General features: G+C 52.9%; 1 protein-coding gene across 1 annotated transcript in view; it reads left to right on the plus strand.

Annotated features, from left to right (window-relative positions):
* Positions 1-362: 362 nt before the first annotated feature.
* The window catches only part of UNC5B (unc-5 netrin receptor B), a 90575-nt gene continuing 72161 nt past the window's right edge, over positions 363-18776 (plus strand). Inside the window, exon 1 of the mRNA XM_023205010.2 lies at positions 363-892. Within this exon, the coding sequence (XP_023060778.2) occupies positions 814-892 (79 nt within the window). The 5' untranslated portion in view covers positions 363-813. The remainder of the gene's footprint in view (positions 893-18776) is intronic.

Raw genomic sequence — 18776 nt, forward strand, 5'->3', positions numbered from 1 at the left:
TCCACATGTGGAAGGCAGAGCGCATACTACAGACAGGGGAGTCAAAAGTGAGAGTCCTACATTTAATCAGAGGAGAAAGCTGATATGGCCAAGCCAAACGAAGGCGCAAAGCCAGATTTCCTTAATTTGGGGAAGCGAAAATTGGGCCGCCTCCACGTCCAGTCATTCTCCAGCGGCCGGGTTTTTCAAAGCGCTGTGCCCGCCCAGTGTCTCGAGAGGAACCTCCTCCGGGGTACCCCAGCTCTGTCGCGGCCGCGCCCAGATGGCCGTCGGGTTCCCCCTCAAGGCCCCCCTGCCGGCTCCGCCCTCTGCCGGCCAGGCCCCGCCCAGCCGCTCGGCCGCTCGCGGTCCCTTCGGCTGGCGAACTCACTCCTGCGAGCGAGCGGCGGCGCTCAGCATTGTGGCAGGCGGCTGGGACGGGCTAGGGCGCCAGAGCCGCAGGCAGCCGCGGGGCTCCGAGAGGCGCGCACAAGGGCTGGGACTGCGCGGCGCCGCCGCTGCGAGCGCCACTGAGCGGTCGCGCAACTCCGGAGCCAGAGCGCCGGAGCTAGGGGAGCGCTCGGAGACCCGGAGCCAGAGGGGCGCGCCGGAGCCTGGTTCGAGAGCGGGTCCCAGGCACCCACCGCGCTCCGAGTGCCAGGCGGCCCTCCGCGCAGCGTGGCTGCCGCTGCCCCCACGGAAGGCACGGGCTGGCGCGGCCGGGCGCCGGGGAGGACGGCGAGGAGGAGGCGGCGGCGACGAAGACGGCGGCGGCGAGGCTGGGGCCAGGGAGACAGCCCCGGGGGAGAGGCGCCCGAACCGGGCCGCGGGAGCATGTGGGCCCGGAGCGGAGCTCGGGGCGCGCTGCTGCTGGCACTGCTGCTCTGCTGGGACCCGAGGCTGAGCCAAGCAGGTAGGAAGCGATCGGGCCTGGGGGTGCGGGGCTAGGGGACCCTTGCGCCTCACTCTACCCTGAAGTTGAGGTGGTCTTTCGTCGCATCGATGCGCGCAGGGAAAGCGTCAAGGGCGCCCAAGTTAGAATGTAGATTTTACTGCCTCCCAAAGTGGGCAATGGCGCATCCACATAGCGGGAGGGGGGCGTAGGGAAGGGGGTTCACAGTAAACTGAAAGCTCCCTGCTCGCTCCTGAAAGGGATCCCTTCTTCTCCCTCGAAGGGGTGTCGGAGTCAGGATCTCCGGGAGGATCTGCCTCTTGGGGACCCCCGGCTCTCCGCGCGCCTGGCGTCCGCCCCGAAAAAGAACTGTGGCTACATAAGCAAGGTGTGCGCTCGCTGCCTTACGCCGGTAACTTACTAGTCTGGTCCCGGCTCGCCTAGGCTCTTACACGCTATAGGAACAGGAATCCGCAGACTAGAGGGAGAGAGTGAAAGACCTGCTGAACACAGGAAGGGCTCCGGCAGCCAGGGGAGGCTGGTTTGCAGGGCTCCTGACGTGGGGAGGGCTAAGTCCTGCACACATAGCTTTCTCCGAGATCGCTGGGCCCGCAGGTCTGGATTTTTTTTTTTTTTTCTGAATGTTGGGGTGTGTGTGTGTGTGTTGGATGCGGGGGGGTTCCTAGGGATCCTGCGGAGTTTCCTTTTAAATGGGTCACTGACATTCTCGCTGTCCAGGGAACAGACTAGGTGCGCTCTCCTTGGTACAGCGCCCGCTGTGGACCCACCAAGATGACTTCAGCGGACTGGTGGGCTCCTGAAATAAAGTCCCTAACCCGCCTCTCTTGCTGTGGATGAATACGTTTCTCGCTCGTCCTGTAACTGGACCTGGCGTCGCTGGCTGGGCTGCGTTTTCCCGGGGAGGCTGTGGACTGACTGGAGCCAGCCTCTCTCTGGTACCTGAACCCAAGCAGGTGGGCTGGCCACGGCCGCCGGGCGCCTCGGCTCCGGAGCCAGGTGGGGACGGTGACTCCTGCACGGAGTGCTCTCTTGAGTTGAGGCTGAGAATGGAGCAGGAAAACTGGAGCAGAAAGTGGACGAGATGACGCAGCCCTCCCCACCTCCTACCTCCTGCTGCGATGTTGACATCCGCCCTTCCCCCCTCTATAGCCAAAGATTCCTCATTCTGGAATTAGTGATTCCCACGGCCAGGAGTGAGAGCTTGGCTTTAGCACATTCCCCACTTTTTTTTTTTTTTTCCTGGTGCAAGTCCTGTGCAGTAGAGTTACAACACTCAACCATTTGATCCAAGTTAATTATGATTTGGGCAGACTCTGGTATTTAAAGCAGTGTTTTGAAGTTGGAAGGTAATGATGGGGATGGGGGAAGGCAGGCTGCTGAATGTCCAACCTTGTTTTAAAGGGTGCAGTTAGACGTGGGAGGTGCTTGGTTGTGGTGTTGGTTTCTGGTTGGAGGGGGGTTGAGGAGATGATTGAAGGGTAGGGTGAAGTCTCTGTAAATGGCACATGGGCAGGGTTGTGTCTTGGGAAGCTGCTTTTGTACCAGCAGGACAGTGGGATCAGGAATAAATGCTTAGGTTACCAGGAATGAGGGGCTGCGGTAGGAGAAAGACAAGACTGGTTGGCCTATAGTTCTCTGGGCTTGGCCAGGAAGGCTGGGGGTGGCCTGCATTTCCTGCTTAACAAAGCATCCAGCCCCCACCTTCCCCAGAAGAAACCCCAGGCCCAGGGCTTTGATGGATTTGGGCACGAATGGTGCCCAGTCAGAAATGGCCTGTAATACCCGGCTTTGATTTCTCACCAGCGAGCAGAAGCGGTGTTGGAATTGTGCTCATTACTTAGCGCGGCAGGAGCTGCCTGCCCACCAGCCTGGAGAGGGGCCAACTGGTGGGGTCTGCCTGCAGCCTTCTCATTGCCCAGAATGTGTGGCCCTTAGGAACCTGCCTTCAGGAGGGAGAACATGTCCCTTCCTCCCACACAATCTTTTTTCTCTAATGCCACAGGCACAGAGCATCATTCTTTCAGAATGTTCTTTGGGTTTTTCCAGTGGATCTTTCACAAGCCCCATTTCACTGATGGGGAAAATCAAGGCCAGAGTGTTGGCTTTCTCCAAATCTTGCCTTCACTTGGCCACAGATTGAAGACTTGTGTGAAGGGCTCTTATCCAATAGCCAGGCTGATTCAAGCCCAGCAGACCCTCCCTCCCATTCTTATCCACCCACCCCTCTGCTGTGAGCCTCATAACAAACTGAGGCAGGCGAAGCTCTCCCTGCAGAGATGGATCTTTACTAGAGGTGTCCAAGCTCCCCTCAAGTGGCAGGCACCTCTCTCTCCTTTTCCCCACCCCGACCCCATCCCTGGTTAATATGGGAATGAGCTCCCTTTACAGCACTGAGAATTGTTTTAAGCTGTAAAGTCTGATGGTGGAGAAATCAAAACTGGAACCATAAAACCCCAGACCCTTAGAAGGTGATTCAGCAAGTGACTAGCCAGAAACGGCCACTTCAAAAGCTCTGGTTGGCCCTGGAAATCTCCTCCCACCCCACCTTTCAGTCCTTCCTGGAGCTTTTAATGAGCCTTTCCATGGCCTCTGGCTGGGATGGTTGAGAAGGAGTCGAGGTGTCAAGATAATACTTCTTTTTAAGGTGCAATTAAAATCAGAGTTTTTGTAGTGTCTCTGCTTGGTGTGTGTGTGTGTGCGTGTGTGTGCTCGTGTGCACGGACTTGAGCACACTCAATGGTAGCCTGTCTTCGTCTCCCTTTGCACTCACTGTAGCAAACACCCATCTCACTTAAACAAATGGAAAATCAAGTGTCTTAATGGGTTTTCTCATTAAAATGAAAGTACCACTGCAGGGGAGCAATTTCTCCTGTAATCTCTCTCCTCCACCTCTCTCCCTTCCCCCACAAACAGGGAATTCTGCAGGATAAAACAGTTCCCCTCTTTTCCAATCCACTTATTTAACTGTTGACACTTTGGTACAGGCCAACTTGCCCAAGGTCACATTGGGACTCACCGGTATCACCAGGACTTGAACTGAGGCCTCACGACCTCAGTCTAGTGCTTCTAGCTCCTTCATTCCACCTGGACTGGAGACCCACCATCATGGGTGTGGGCTTGAGACTCTGAAATTGAGGCACCACTTAAGGCAGGCAGCTAAAGATAATATTGCTTCGATGGCTGCTTTAGACTGGAACTCATGGCAGGATGGAGGAAAGAGGTTGAGAGTTGGGAGTCTGGAGAGGTGTTCCAGGAGAGGGGAACAGGGCAGAGCCGAAGGTCTGCCACCAGGCAAGTGCCCAGAGGTGGCTGCCCCGACCCCCAGCATTGGCCTCCTGAGGAACTGCCCTGACCTGGGGAAGGGAGACAGGTCCCAAGTCAAGCTCCCTTGGGCTGCATGGCCACATAAACATTAGCATTTTAGAGCTCTGCACCCATTTGTAGAGTTGGGGACAGAATATGTCCTTTTAGTTATATTCAAAGCTTTGAGAGCCAGTGTCCTGTCCTCCCCCACCTCTCTTTGTTGTTGAGTTTCTCCTGAACCAAAGGTCTTGTGACCCTTTTCCTGGGTGTCAGGCTTAAGATGAGGCCTGCCTCCTACTCCTGATTCCCTGAGCCACGGAGGTTTTCTAAGAAGGTTTGTGGACTGCCTAAGACTTTGGGGATGGGCTGGGGGGAGGTGGATCCTTTCCATTCCAAGAGCTCTCAGACAAGGTTAGAGATTCTCAATAGACAGTGCTGGGAACCTCCCTCCCCCAGGCCCCACAGGCAGCAGGTCTTGTGACCCTCAGAGTTGGGGTTGGGTGGAAAGGAGACAGCTTGGAGGCCACTGCCGCCCTCAGGAAAGGGCAGAGGGGGCTGGGTCATAGGCTGGGACTTGGGGGTGGGAGCCTGGGCCCATGGAAACTGCTGCCTGGGCAGATGGCCCCCAGAGGGTAGGGAAGAGACAGCCGGCGCTCAGGCCAGAGCTGGCGCTTCTCTTGGCGTCCTCCTCCTTCTCCTCCTCACCAGTTTCCTAAACAGCTTCCACAAATAGAGTCATTAAAGCTGTGAAGGCAAAATGAAACCAAACAAGTGCGTTCTGTGCTTTTCTGTTTCTTATTTTTTAAGGAAATTAAAAATACCGTAATTAGAATAATACAAGGAGAGAGCACTTTCCGGAAGGCCTAGGGTATGGGCACTTCCCACCCACTGAGTTGGCTACAGAGGTTGGGGCTGGGGCGCCACCTCCCGCCCCCTTAGGGTCTGCGATCCGCCGGGGGCGCCGCGGGCTCTTCCCCAGGCTCCATGCATCCCGGCGCTGGCCTCGGCCCCCGACTGGGAGTTGGGTGGCGCTGGATTGGAACTCCGGCCCGGAACCGCCGCAGCCGCTGCGCCCCCACGGGCAGACAAGCCCGGGCGGAGCGCGCTAAGCCACAGGTCCCCGCGGCGTTCCTCCTGGTCTTCGGGGATGCTAATGGCAGTGAAAATATTTGCTGAAGTGCTGGCATAAATCAGCCTCCTCCCCGCTTCCCCACCCCCACCCCCACCCCCACCCCTTTTGTTTCCTCTTCCTTCTCTCCAAAAGCGCCGGGCTGCTGGGAGCGCCCGAATTTACCTTTTCCAAGTAAGCGGCCTGATTAGCATCTCCGCCGCTTAGGGGGCTAGATTCTTCCTTCTCCTGCGCCCCCCACCCCCAGTCCCCATCTCCACCTCCCTCCCCAGCCGAGCTAAATCGGTCCGCTGGAGCCCCGGGAGCTCTAACACCACCGCCTAGCGAGTGAGTGTGCGGAGCCGCCCTCCTTCTCACCTCGCAGAACAGGCTGCCCCCAGCGCTTGCAACTTACCCCTTCGCGGCGCCGCACGGCTTGGCTGGCTTCTCCAAGAAGGCAGGCTTGTGGGTGTGAGAGTATGTATTAAGGAGTGTGTGGGGAGGTGAGAATGTGTATTAAGCAGGTGGGCGGAGGTGGGAGTTTGCAGTGGGAGGGGAGGGTGGGTGTGGTGTTGCATTGGGGTGTCAGGTGTGTGTGGGGGCGAGGCATGCACCGGGTGTGTGCCGGAGGATGGATGCGTGTTTGAGGAGGGTTGTGCCTTTTGTAATTCAGGATGTGTGGTGTATAGGCTGTGTGTGTGTTTGGGTATGTGGGGGGTGGGCAATGTCACATGGGCACACTTGTGGTGTGTTTGTGTATAAATAGGTATGTGTAATGTGGAGACAGTGAGTCACCACCAGGCATGGGAAGCTCCATCCATTGTGTTCTACTGGGGATTCCACTTCAGGATGGGACACAGGCCATTTGCCCGTCAGCACTTAAGAGACCTCATTTTGCCCCGCACCTGCACTGTGAGCAGGGTTTGGCCTGGCTCTGCTGTTGGAAGGGCAGAGGACAGCTTCCCCTGCTGAGTGTGGATGGGACAGGCCTGCATGAAGGTGGGTCCTGGTGCTCCAGGGGGAGGAAAGTTGGCAGAGATGGACCCTAAGCCAGCCCAGCAGCTTGGGCTACTGCCCCCGGGAAGACCAGGGTCCCAGACCTGGAGTCTGGTGCAGTGGACTCCCAGCTTCCCCAGAGCATGGGAGCAGCTGTGCTTTGGAGATCTGCTCTCTGACCTGGGTCAGCTTATGCTTCAGCCTGTCTCCCCCAAGGGGAGTGAGTTCGCCTCTAGAGTTTGCTGGCGAAGGGGCCAGCAGAGGTTGAGTGGGTGGGATCCCCAGCGGAGGACCCCATCTCAGGCTGACGTGACTGGGGCCTGGAACTCTCAGTGGTGGCAATTGAAAAAGGACAGACACACCCACACACATGCTGGACTCCACTGTCCTTACCACTTTCTTGGTCACAGAAGCGCTTCCCTGCTTTCCCACGGCTGTCCACAGGAAGGACTTCCATCACTTCAACTCTAGGATAAGACGGACTGTTTCGGAGCAGGGAAGCCTACAGGAAAATCACAGTCCCTCCCCCCACCCTGGTGTGCATGTTGCTTTACAGTTTACAAAACCCTTTTATATGTGCAATCTCACTTTGTCCTTGTAAGAACCCACCGAGGAGGTGGAGGCTTTCACTTAGGAGGCTGAAGAGGCAGGACTGGGACCCAGGTTTGTATGAGTCAGGGTTCTCTAGAGGGACAGAACTAATATATATATAAAGGAGAGTTTATTAAGTATTAACTCACAAGATCACAACATCCCACAATAGGCCGTCTGCTGGCTGAGGAGCAAGGAGAGCCAGTCTGAGTTCCAAAACCAAAGAACTTCAAGTCTGATGTTCAAGGGCAGGAAGCATCCAGCGCAGGAGAAAGATGTAGGCTGGGAGGCTAGACCAGTCTCTCTTTTCACATTTTTCTGCCTGCTTATATTCTAGCCCTGTTGGCAGCTGATTAGATGGTGCCCACCTAGATTAAGGGTGGGTCGGCCTTCCCCAGCCCACTGACTCAAATGCTAATCTCCTTTGGCAACACCCTCACAGCCACACCCAGGATCAATATTTTGTATCCTTCCATCCAGTCAAGTTGACACTCAGTATGAACCATCACAAGGTCAGAACTCCTAAGCAGCCCGGGTCACAGCCCTTGAGGAGGTGCTGTCTGTAAGGGATGCTGATGTCCACTCTAGAAATGTTAAGTGGCATTCAGAGCATTGCGGATGCCATGTGAGGGTGACAGATAATATGCAAGGAAGAGCATAGCAGAGCCAAAGTTGTAAGGCATGGGGCTTTCTGGGGCAGGTGATGAGTGCCAGACCTTTACTCTGTCCTTTTCCGGTCCTTCTGAGAGTATGTCCTGAAAAGAGGATGGGATGGGGGGCTAGCCAGCTGGGCATGTGGGCAGGGGTGCCAGCCGACCTCTCCCTACTCTTGGGAAATTTGCCCCTGTTAGCATCTGTGGTGTTCACCATCTTGGGGTGAACGCCAGTCTTGGGGAACAGACCCTCTGGCCCATTCCACCTCCCAGCATCCCAGGTTCAACTGAACGTGTGTGCTTGGGTCACAAGTCCTCTCAGCTGCTTCTGACTCTGTGGGCTAGGACTGTGGCAGGGCCTGGAGGCAAAAGGCCTCCTTCTTCTTGGATCTCTCTGTGTGGCTCCCAAAGGTGGAACGAGCCCAGAAAATACTTTCTAAGCACTGGCAGGGATCATATTGGGGGTGGAGACATGAGGAGGTATTTCCCTACCTTTGCCCTTCCCCCACCAGAGAACACAAAGTGGGTAAGAAGGAGAAGGGTAGAATCCTCTGCGTAGCACTTCTGTGAGCCATTTGCCAGGGGTAGGGGTGGGGAGATCCTTTGTCATCACCACCTCTGGGAACCCCCAGCTGCTCTGTTTCCACACACACCCCTCTCCCCGGGGCCTTGGCTGCAGGTGCAGAAGAGTGCATGGCATTGCCAATTGGAATTCTGAGGGGTTAACATGGCCTCCCAGCATTGTCATTGACTACATGGTGACATTGGGCAGCTCACCTAACTGGACTGTACCTCCATTTTCTCATCTGTAAAATGGGGGTAATAATAACATCATCCTCAGAATTGCCTTGAGAGTCTCATGAGCTGATGTATGGAAAAGCCCTTAGCACAGTACCCAGCACACAGCAAGTACTTAGGGCCTGTTGGCACACAGCCTGTCCCAGAGAGAGCCCAGTGATGCATCATCATCTTCCTCAACGGGAGTGAAAGCTGGGAGGTCAGGGCCAGGAGTCTCAGCCGCTGGCTCTTGATCTTCATTTGCTGTGAGACCTTGGGCAAATGCCTTTCCCTCTCTGGGTTCTGATTGTTTGGTTTTCCTTCCTATCTGTAAGTCTGGAGTGGGGCAGAGGTGGAAGGATGATCCATACAGGATGTGGGGTTTTTGTCTGGTTCTATCTGAAGAGACCTTAGCAGTCAGAAAGAAACAGAGGTAGCCGAGGCCCAGAACCACTTGTGTTTACAGAGGCCTCTCCGGAAAGTCAATATATTGACTGGAATGTCCTTGCACGCATTTTGTGGCCCTGGGTGTCTCTCTTACCGAAGCCGTAAATCACCCTCTGGGAATTTGATCCCTTTTTCCTGCTCCATAAGCGTCTCCTGCCTCAGAGACTGAGAACCCCAGATGCCAAGGAGGGCCCAGGAGGTAGAGAAGGGCCCCACTGGCAGAGGCAGCCTAGGCATGTGCTAGTAAGGGCCCGTGGTCCCCCACCCTTGTCACCCACTCCAAAGCTCAAGTGCACCCTGCTGAGGGTGTGTTAGGGACAGACTGCAGACGTGGCCCCCGTGTCATGCATGGCTTCATTTCTCAGAGGCGGGGGGAGGCCAATCTTGAGGGTTGGGGAATGAGGACTCCTGTCTCCACGTAGGGTATTGGAACACCAGCCCACCCTAAAACCTGATGCACATGCCCATTCATTCAGCCTGGGTAAGTGCTAGGTTCTGTGGTCAGAAGCTTAAAAACCATGGGCCTGACTCTTGAAGAATTGATGGGCTTTGTGCTGCTTCTTGAAGCATGGGCCATTGGCCTGTGATGCTGGGGTACAAGGGGGGTTAGGGTGATGCAAGAGAGCAACCATTCAAGATGAGCCAAGATGTATGTGTCTTGGGAGGGGTCTTGTGTGATGTTTAGAGGGCAGGTTGTGCAGTCACATTACTTGGGTTCAAATCCTGGCAGTGCCACCATCTGGCTGTGTGTCTTAGAGCAAGTTGCCTATCCTCTCTGAGCTTAGTTCTGAGCTTAGTTCCTTCATTTGTAAAATGGGAGTAGTAACACCAGTCTCATTAGATTTGGGGATAGATGAGATCATGCATAAAAGTACTCTGCATATTCTGAAGTGCTCAGTGACATTCACTGTCATCATCATCATCATCGTCATCATTATCATCATCATATGGGCACCGTGTATTGGGTGGAATGAAGGGAAATGTCTCAATGTTGAGAGGAAGAAGCTCTTGTGGCCTGGGTGGTCAGAAAAGGCTTCCTGGAAGAGGGAAGGTTTGCACTTAACTGGCCCTTGAAAGATGAGAGACTTTGGGTAAATGGAGAGTGTGACCCTGGTAGGGGATGTGTACACGAAGGTATGGGTGGGACTGTCTGGCACATCTACCCAGGAGACAAATTCTACATTCAGGTTCTGACTCGTGTCTGATCATCTAGCAACTCAAGACTTCCAGGGCCAGAGGTCTCTTAATACAGTGGAAAAAGGCCCAGGCTTTAAGATTTGAATCTTCCAGAGGTGGCTCACCCTCTGTGCCTCAGCTTCCCAATTCATGAGATAGACATGATTCTACCTTCATCAGGTGCTGATGTGACGCAAACTAACACATATGCAGTCTTGGCAGAGTGGGTTTTCTGTAGATTTCCATTGCCTTCCCTTCTCTTCCTGCCCCTCGTCCACCGCCCTCCCCACCCCGCCCAATCTGGCTGACCCCTGGATAGGACTAGGGCTGGGCCTGGGCCCTGATTCTCTCCCTGTGCATCTCTAGGCAGAACGGGGGGGGGACAGAGGGTCCCAAAGTGGCAGTTTCCAGGTTGGCCAGAGAGCCAGGGAGAGGGGCAGGAAGAGAGAGGCTGCTTTTTCTGGTCCCTGGTGCTCACCTGGGCCTGCCCTGACCCAGGAGACATCCCCAGTGGGTCTTCTGCTGAGATCACCCAGGAGCCTGCAACCCCCAGAGGCCACAAGCGGTGTCAGGAGGCATTACTGCCTTCAGGAGACAATACCCAAGGAAAGCAGTTCTGTAATGCGATCAGAGGCGTCCGCCTGCCTGGCTGGGGACCTGGACACCCATGCAGGATGCAGAGCTTACAAGAAATTGAGTCAGGAATTCCAGGAAAGTTGTCCGTGGCCCCCTCCCCCATCCCTGTCCCACCTTTGGTCATTTTGTGACACAGCAGGGCAGAGTGAGATTGGGAGTGAGCAGTGACCTCTGGTGGGTGGGAGTCTGTCGGATGGGGCAGCCTGCATTCTTTCCTTGTCACCAAGCCAGGGCTCCAGGGTTGGGGAGACAGGTTAAGCAGGGGCAGGCAAGATGGATTGAAACGACTAGGTGATGGCAGAGCAGTCATGGCACTAGGTGACTAGAGAGGCTGGGTCTGATTTTGCTTACTCGTGTGTGTTCCTGGCACCCAGAAGGTACTGGGTAAATGTCTGTAGAACGGATGAATGAGAACTCATGGTCAGACCTTACTCACCCAAGAGGTAGCTGTGATTTTGTCCCAGCTGTTCATGGACCTGCTGCTGTGGATGAGTAACCAAAGAATTAGAAGATTTTTCATTCCTTTGCTTCCAGCCTTCCCCTCCTGCCTGCCTGCCTCCCTCCCTTCATTATCTGCTGCTTGCTTTCTTTGAACACTTACTGTGTACCCAGCACGGTGGAAGCCAGAGCCAAGTCTTCAGTGATCAGAGCCCCTAGGTAGGAAGGAATTTATTCACTAAATTCAGTGGAGCCATGGAGAGTTAACCAAGTTTTTCAGTCAAGTGCCCTTGGCCCCTTTACATAGAGAAAGCAGACTGGCAGAACACCTGCTGGGCTGGTAAACTTTGTACTTATGTGCAAGGTGGCCCTTGTAAGGCACAGCCAGTCCAGGCCACTTTAAATGTTTGTTTCCTACTTGTAGCCACAAGCCCATTATCACTTCTCTCCACCTTGCCTTCTTGTGGCTCAAGAGAATGCCCACTGCATGGACAACAGACTCTGAGGCCTGAGAGCAAGTGTGGGCTGAGCAGGTGTATCTAAAGGCCATGGCCAGATCTGACTCCAGGCCTCAGGCCTCTATAGCGACTGCTACCAGCTTCTTATCAGGAGCTGGGCTTGGTGCAGGAGAGCACTTCTGGCCATGGGGTCTGGCTGATCCAGACTCTTGGTGGCACCATGTCCAGTTCTGACATCTTTGGGAGTAAACATCCCCAGGCAGCAGCAAGCCTGGCCCAGTGACCATCCTCAGCTGGTGGCTTACTGGTCCTTGTCAGGGGCCCCTGCCAGAGGCTGATCTGGAATTCCTCCCTGGCAGCCCAGGAAAGCCAGGGCTGCTGGGCATAGTGACCCCTGCTGCAAATTTGATTCAGCCCCACATTTTCCTCCCGGTCCATCCCACTTCTGACTTCTGTATAGGCGCGCGCGCACACACACACACACACACACACACACACGAAATGACAGCAGAAAAAGCCCCAAGTTGAGAACTGAGAAAACTGGATTCTTTTTTTTTCTTTGGAAATAAAATACTAGATTCTAATCCTAGCCATGTAGCTAATTTGCTTTGTGACATTGGACTAGTCCTTTCCCCTGTCTGAGCTTCCTCTGTCCAAATGAAGAGGTTCTGCCCTGGAATCAGAAAACCTGAGTTCGAGTCCTGGCCCCATCATGAACTACAATTTCATGAGCCAGGATCTCCTCACTATAAAGTGTGCCCCCTGACTGGTTGTGGGGACATCAGAGGAAATGGGCATGGTCAGTAAAGGTCGCTTTTCTTTCCTTTCCACCCAGAGGGAAATCCACAAATTGCTGGATCCTGCCTTCTAGCAGGATTTTGAATTGCTGGATCCCAAATCCACAGAACCCACCTTCTTTCTTTCTGGTATTCCCTTCTTGGCATGGTCATATTAGACATAAGGTAGAGTGGGGTTATCCTAGGGACTTCTGAGCTGCCTTCCAGCCGTCAAAGCCCATCGCTGTAAAGGACTATGGGTACAGTTCAGGAAGGCCTGTGGGGTGACTTGGTAATCGTCTGGGGGTCATCAGTGACGGGAGAGCCTGCCTTGTTATTCACATTTGGGAGAGAGCCTGCCTTGTTGTACACATTTGGAAAGAGCACTGGACTAGGAGTCTGGAATCTTCAGCTCTAAGGCCAAATCTGTCTCTGTGTGATAGGCAAATCTCACCCACCTTCTTTGAGCCTCAGTTTACCCATCAGCAAAAGGAACAAAAGAAGCTGAATGCCAGGTAGGGCCAAGTGAGAAAACGCCCAGAGAGGTGCTTCAGAAACTATTCTCCAAACCCCCAGGGGTCGCTGATCTGCGGCAGCAGGAGGCCTGCAGAACAGTCCCTGGACTATGTGGTGCATCCTGGGAACTGCTGCCTGTGTGGCAGGGATGGGAGGGCCCACATGCACATTTTGCCGGCTTCTCCCATGCGGGGCTGACCACAGCTATTGAGCTAAGTGACAAGAGTTTTGGCCACTTCTCATCCATCTTTGTGTCCCCATACCCTGACCCCATTGCATACCCCACATCCCAGAGCAGAGGAGGCCTGGGTGCCACGTCAGAGATGGTTAGTGTCAGTGCCGGGTTTGATGCTGTCTGAGCCAGCACACCATCTGCCATGCCCACCAGAAGTTACATAATCCCTCGGCCGGCTGCCCATTCTTAGAAAACGGGGCAGGCAGGACAGCAGAGAGTAGAGAGTTAGAGTTTTCTTGTCTGCATTTTGTTCCCTCCCAGCCCACCACATCTCTGGACCAGTCTTCACTCTCTGAGTTGCTCCCACACTGTTCAGAGCCTGAGACGTAAATGCCAAGGCAGAGAGAGGCTCACGTTGGAAGGGGACATGGGTCGTGAGGACTGCTTGCCGCCATGCCACACAGACTCCAGGACACCCTGCAGATAGGCCTGCTGGCAGCACACCTGGCTGGCCACGCCTTGCCAGTTTCTCACACCGTTCCTCTGCTGAGCCTGTGGTGGGTTGAGGAGGACCACTCAAGCTTCTAGGACAAATAGAGTCTCCCCTCCACCGCCTAGTTCCTGCAGAGATATTCCCTTTCCAAAATCTTATCAGATCATAAGCATTTTTATTTATTTATTTTTTATTTTATCTTTTATTTTTGAGACTGAGTCTCGCTCTATCACCCAGGCTGGAGTGCAGTGGCGCCATATCGGCTCACTGCAATCTCTGCCTCCCAGGTTCAAGCAATTCTCATGCCTCAGCCTCCCAAGTACCTGGGATTATAGGTGCCCACCACCACACCTGGCTAATTTTTATATTTTTAGTAGAGATGGAGTTGCACCAAGTTGGCCGGGCTGGTCTCAAACTCCTGACCTCAAGTAATCCTCCTGCCTTGGCCTCCTAAAAGTGGTGGGATTATGGGCATGAGCCACCTCGCCCAGCCCATAAGCATTTTTAATAACTGAATAACAGCCAGATAACACCACCCATGTATCATTAGGGTCTTTGGAATCCCCGAGACCCAAGATTTGGGTCCTGTCTCCTTCATTTGCTGGCTGCATGATGTTTGCCAGGCAACTTTACTCTTGTTTGGGTCAGTTTCCTCATCAGTGAAATGGGAATTATGAAGCCTGCTTCCCAGAGCTGCCTTAAGGATGGAATCAGATAATACTTGGAGGGGACAGAGAAAATATTTAGTGATGGTAGCTCTGATCAGCGGCATCCAATTCCATTCTCTCTATTTTTTTTGAGACGGAGTCTCGCTCTGTCACCCATGCTGGAGTGCAGTGGCACAATCTCGGCTCACTGCAAGCTCCACCTCCCAGGTTCACACCATTCTCCTGCTTCAGCCTCCCAAGTGGCTGGGACTACAGGCGCCCGCCACCACACCCAGCTAACTTTTTGTATTTTTAGTAGAGACGGGGTTTCACCGTGTTAGCCAGGATGGTCTCGATCTCCTGACCTCGTGATCCACCCGCATCGGCCTCCCAAAGTGCTGGGATTACAGGTGTGAGCCACTGCGCCCAGCCTTCCATTCTCTCTTTTTAACATCGTGACCAGATCTGATTTATTGCAGGTATGCAAGAGTGGTTCCAAATGATATTTGATGACATGCCAAATTAATATCATGTTCCATATTAATGAATCTGAGGAAGCAAAATCATATTATTATCTTCATAGATGCTGAACAAAGCTTGGATAAAATACTACACTGAAAGAAATAGGAATTAAGGGATACTTTTTAGATGAGACAGATAGAGAGAGAGAGAGATACCATGGAATACTACTCAGTCATAAAAAGGAATGAAATAATGGCATTCACAGCAACCTGGATGGAGTTGGAGAGCATTATTCTCTTTTTTTTTTCTTTGAGACGGAGTCTTGCTCTGTTGCCCAGGCTGGAGTGCAATGGCACGATATCAGCTCACTACAACCTCCGCCTCCTGGGTTCAAGCAATTCTCCTGCCTCAGCCTCCTGAGTAGCTGGAATTACAGGTGTGTGCCACCATGCCTGCTTATTTTTGTATTTTTAGTAGAGACAGGATTTCACCATGTTCGCCAGGCTGGTCTCGTACTCCTGACCTCAGGTGATCTGCCCACCTCAGCCTCTCAAAGTGCTGGGATTACAGGTGGAGCCATCATTCCCGGCCAGAGACCATTATTCTAAGTGAAGTAACTCAGGAATGGAAAACCAAAAATCATATGTTCTCACTTATAAGTGGGAGCTAAGCTATGGGGATACAAAAGCATAAGAATGATATAATGGACTTTAGGGAGATGGGGGAAGTGTGGGAAGGGGTAAGGGATAAAAGACTACATACTGGGTACAGTGTGCACTGCTTACGTGATGGGTGCATCAAAATCTCAGAAATCACCACTAAAGAACTTATTATCCATGTAACCAAATACCACCTGTTCCCCAAAAACTATTGAAATAAAATAAAAATAAATAAAAATATATTTATATATACACATACCCTAGTCCTAAAGCTAGTATCTTAATTAATGGGGAAACACTAAAGGTACTTTCAGTAAGATCAGTAATAGATATCCCGCTAGTATTCACCTCTGCTAGTATTCACTGCTAGAGGCACTGGCGAATGTGATTAAATGAGAGAAGTCAATTAGAAGCATTAGAAAGGGATAAAGAAGAAGTAAAACTATTCCTACCGGATAGCAAAACATACTGTAAAGCCTCTGTAATTAAAACAGCGTGCTTACTGGTGTGTGAATTAGCAGATAGACCAAAGATAATAGTAAGTTCAGAATTAGACCCAAATGTCTATGGAAATACAGTATATAACAAAGGTGGTATCACAGGTCACTGGGGTTAAGACAGACTTTTTCATAGATGGTGCTCGGACTACTGGGTAGGTATGTGGGGAAAGGTGAAATTTGATTCAAGTCTCACACCATACAGAGAGATGAGCTCCAAGTGAATTTGGGATCTAGATGTAAACAATGATACAACTACTAAATGAAAACATGGGTAAATTCATTTTTAAACTTGGGGATGGGAAAGGCTTTCTAACTATGACTTAAGATCTAAAGGCAATAAAAAAAACTGATCAGTTTTATTACATGAATATTTTTAAATTTTTGACCAAAAAAAAAAAAATCACAGAACACCTTAAACAAAGTCAAAAGACTTGACAAACTGAGAGAAATATTCAAAACATATGCCACAGATGAAGGGCTGATATTTATAGTATATAAAGGGCTTTTAAATACCAAGGAACAAAAGGATCAAGCCCTAACAGAAAGGTGGAAAAAAGACACGAGCAGACAATTCACAAAATAAGATAGAACAATGACCCTGAAACAGACTCACTCAGAATTACAGAAACACATATTGTAAAACAACTCTGAGATACCATTTCTCACTTACCAGACGGGAAAACATTAAACACTGTGGCCTCGCATTCAGTTGTGGAGGGGGGCTTGAGCCCACGAGGGCACCCACTGGGCCTGCTCTGTGCCCACCTTGGCCATTGTGTATGCATTGTCTCATTCAGTCCTTGCGATGACTCTGGGAGGAAGGTCTTAGCAGAAGAGCAAAATGGGGCTCGGGGAAGTGAAGTGACCCACCCTAATCTAGCTTTTAGTGTCAGGGCCTCATCTGGATTGAGCCCTAGCCTTTGGACTCCAGATTCAGTGCTCCTTCCATGAGCCCACCCTACACCCACTTCCCAAGGCAGGGACTGGGCCTTATCCCCTGCGCACCTCCCTCAGTGCCCAGGGAGTGCTGGATGCTCTGGAGTTACTTGTGGAGTGACTGGGTGGTGAGGGAATCGAACTTGGAGCTGCTTTATAAAATGCAGACTCCTCCACCAACGTGATTGTTGTCTCCCTGAAGAGCTGTTGATCGATGGACGGAACTGGGCTTTTCCCACAGGCCAGTCAGCCAGCCCCAGTCAGCCCCTTTGCCATTTTAAGGATTGGTCAGGGAGAGTGGGTGTTTGTGGGTGCATGGGGAGCAACAAGCCCCAGGGGCAGATCAGCTGGTCTGCTGCAAAAGAGACTGAGCCAGACCTCAGCTCCTACAGACAGTGGAGGGGACCCTGGGAGGATGGTGGGGGCATGATTGCCGGAAGGTCCTGCTCCAAGCCTGAGAATTCTGCTTACCAGTCAGTAAGTTGTTTATTACACCCTTGACAGTGTCCTCCTCCGCCCCTGCCCCCGGATCCTGAGGAGCCTGCAGAGGGCGGGGCAGGGCCCACTGAGGGTCCGACCCCTCCAGGGAAAGGGGCCGCCGGAAGTGTGGATCAAGCCATCCACCCTCCTTCCCATCACAGCCCACTGGACCAGAGCGCTTGCCCGAACCCCCAGAGGCCCTGATCTCTGCTGAAAGAGCAGGCTAAACAGAAATTCCCTGGGACCCTGGGGCATCTCCCTCTCACCTCCCTGGACTTCCTTTCCAAGGCTCCTTCTAGGGAGTTGTTGTGCTTCTGGGGCAGGGTGTGTAGTTCTCAGAGCGTCTTAGGAACGGCAGTCTGGTAGACCCTATAAAGGGGTGCATGCGGGCCCCGTGTCCCCTTGACTTGAGTAAGAGCTGGTGGTGAGAATTAGCCCCATGCCATCTCTGGCTGTCCCACCATTGCCAGTCAAGGTGACTCCTGTTGCTCCCAGGCACAGAGCGCTCATGCAAAAACACCCTCTTATTGACTGTGAGCTTCTCAAGAGCCCCACAAAGTCATCAGGGGGCGTGTTTTCACTGCCCTTTTATGGCTGGGGAAACTGAGACAGAGCTACCTCCTAACCTACACTGTTACCATCTGACTTTTCACTCTACTGCCTCCTCTCTGCTCTTGCCTTGGTTTGGTGGCTCAGAAAGATGAAGAAGAGAAGCATTGTAGATCATTTTAGATTGTTCTTCAAGGACACCCTGTCTTACCTCCATGCTTTCCCTAGGGGAACTCAGCTGTGATTAGGAGGAACCTGAGGGCCCTCACTCTGATTGGTCAGAGCGAGGAGGGGTGCAGGCCTGTTCAGGAGCCAGGATCTTACCTCCACTCCATGGCTCAGCGAGGGAAGCTGTTGATCCCTGAACACACAGCAAAGCCAAGGCCAAGCAGGTTGAAGACTGGCAGCCCCTAGCCTCTAGCCCTCCTGGCTACACAACAAAGGTGGACATCAGACTGAGCAGAGCAGGCCGGTGGCCAAGGTCGAAACTGCTTTCAATGGCCTGTCCACCAAGTGACCTGGGGACCTAGCCTGCCTCTCTGGGGAGGGGCTTTCCAAAGACAACCAGCCACCTTCTTTTATGCCCTCCCCACCTCATCAGGCCTCCGGCCCTGGGTATGTGGGCCTCCCCCCACATCCCTGGAGCCTGGCACAGCCTCCCTTTGGATGCTAACCATGGGTGGACAGCTGGGACCAGCCTTCCCCATAAGGGAAATTCCAGATCCCACCAAATTCCAAATTCCATAGCCTTATCTGGCACCATTCTGTCTGACCTTTCATGGGCTTCCTTGTGTGGGACGAAGAAAGATTACGGGGCAGGGAAGCAGGGAAGTGGGGGTTCCCCACCTTCCCACCACTCAAGCTCCCTGGATGTGTCACAGACTTGTACCATGGCTGGGACACACAGGTTGTTTATATGGAGAGCAGCCGGGAACAGGGATTTGGGGTGTGGCTGGGGGTGAAGACAATGGGCTTGACAGCAGCAAGCGACCTCCATGGTGAAGTCATTGTCCCATTTAACCCTGTCAGAGCAGAGATGCTACATCAAGGCAAATCACTTCCTCTCTCTGAGCCTCAGTTTCCCTGTCTGTTAAATGAGGTGTTTGGA

Source organism: Piliocolobus tephrosceles, chromosome 9, assembly GCF_002776525.5.
Source record: "Piliocolobus tephrosceles isolate RC106 chromosome 9, ASM277652v3, whole genome shotgun sequence".
Lineage (NCBI taxonomy): Eukaryota > Metazoa > Chordata > Mammalia > Primates > Cercopithecidae > Piliocolobus > Piliocolobus tephrosceles.